The 1,766-nt window shown below is 39.2% G+C and overlaps 1 protein-coding gene across 1 annotated transcript; it reads right to left on the reverse strand.

Moving 5' to 3' along the window:
* Positions 1 to 700: 700 nt before the first annotated feature.
* Positions 701 to 1,760, reverse strand: LOC111380969 (histone H3.3-like). Its single transcript, XM_023004653.1, has 4 exons — positions 1,633 to 1,760; positions 1,460 to 1,536; positions 1,270 to 1,360; positions 701 to 1,155 (listed from the first exon to the last, which is right to left on the reverse strand). Exons 1-4 carry the CDS (start codon positions 1,720 to 1,722, stop codon positions 985 to 987), a joined length of 429 nt encoding a protein of 142 aa, XP_022860421.1. The 5' UTR covers positions 1,723 to 1,760; the 3' UTR covers positions 701 to 984.
* Between the last annotated feature and the right edge of the window lie 6 nt (positions 1,761 to 1,766).

Raw genomic sequence — 1,766 nt, forward strand, 5'->3', positions numbered from 1 at the left:
CTTGAACAAGCTTGAGCTCAGCTCGCACTTTAACGAGCCGAGCCCATCCTTAGATAAATGTAAAGTGAGATTACCTAGTACCTACCCTTTAATTCATCCTGCCAATCTTGATAGCCTTGTGCACATCCCAGTAAACTGCTAACTGACAAGCCTAAAGACCTTGGGTCCCACCTTTTGGTGCTGTACAAACAGCTTATTCCAAAGACCTTTAACTTTGCATACATACATGACAAAAGTAGGTTCTCGGTCAACATCAGCTAGCTTCAATTATAGCTTCCATGGCGCAAAATATAGAGGCTGAACCATAAATATACCACTTACAATCACATTCAGATAAGTAGGCACTTTCGTAACCAATCTAAATGCTAATAGAGAAAATACATTGCAGCAACCACACATGAGAGGACACAACGTTCAATGGATCTGAAGACATTTTTGATTTGCCGAGCACCAGTCCAAATCAAAGGAAAAGAAAAAGTTAAAATCTTACCACAAAGTGCAGTTCAATATAAGATAGAAAACATGCCTATAAACTGCACTGAAAATGCCATCAAGGCTTTGATTCCCATTCAGTCATGCCTAAGTTGAATACTTGACCAGAAGGATTTGCAAATAAAGCAGTTATTTGGCCACCGGCAATTAGCAATCAAAGAATCCTATAATTATTAATCAAACCTTCGCAAATATACAACAAACAGCAAACATAAATTGCACCACAGCAATATACTAGAAAACAGATCCACTACATATGATGCAAATAGGAAATTCCTCACCAAAAGCAGTTCAAAGGAAACATTCTAGTCCATAGAGTAATAGCTGTGAAAAGTATAGTTTCCATCCAAAGGGAACACTACCATTACAACCCATAAACAGCACTAACAATAACTATTTGAGCTTAATACTGTCTAGCATCTTTATGCTTCTTAACAACAAACTAAACTAAAAAACACCATCACCACACACCTTGTCCGAGAATCAAATCATCTAAGCACGCTCACCCCTGATTCTGCGAGCCAGCTGAATGTCCTTGGGCATTATCGTCACACGCTTGGCGTGAATAGCACACAGATTGGTGTCCTCAAAAAGGCCCACAAGGTAGGCCTCTGCAGCCTCCTGAAGTGCTAAAACAGCATGGCTTTGGAAACGCAGATCAGTCTGAACCGCGGAAAAAATCAATAAATTAGAAGTCCCATCAATAAATCATAGTGTCCACTATTTCAACAGCAATCAAATAGCAAGAGCAAGGTTCTGCATCAATGATTTATTTACCTTAAAGTCCTGAGCAATCTCACGCACAAGCCTCTGAAAAGGAAGCTTCCTGATCAGGAGCTCAGTACTCTTCTGGTACTTACGAATTTCACTACATCACATCAAAAAATGTTTTCATAAAACATCACAACTGGACATAAAAGAACAATAAATTGACCTAAACAAATCTCTTCACAAGAAGAGTACTCACCGTAGAGCAACAGTACCAGGACGATAACGGTGGGGTTTCTTCACACCGCCTGTAGTAGGGGCAGACTTACGGGCAGCCTACATTTACCAAACATTTCATTATAACATAAATTAATAGTTTTCACATATAAATTCATGTTGAGAAAAAAAGATAATATGTGTACAGGAGGCAACCTTGGTAGCAAGTTGCTTTCTGGGAGCCTTTCCACCAGTTGACTTCCGAGCAGTTTGCTTTGTACGAGCCATCTGCCAAATTAACTCCATTTCAAAATTAAATGTGCGAAAATCTAATCCATAAAGCTATAGAC

This window comes from Olea europaea, unplaced genomic scaffold (assembly GCF_002742605.1).
Source record: "Olea europaea var. sylvestris unplaced genomic scaffold, O_europaea_v1 scaffold22374, whole genome shotgun sequence".
In the NCBI taxonomy this organism is placed as follows: Eukaryota; Viridiplantae; Streptophyta; class Magnoliopsida; order Lamiales; family Oleaceae; genus Olea; species Olea europaea.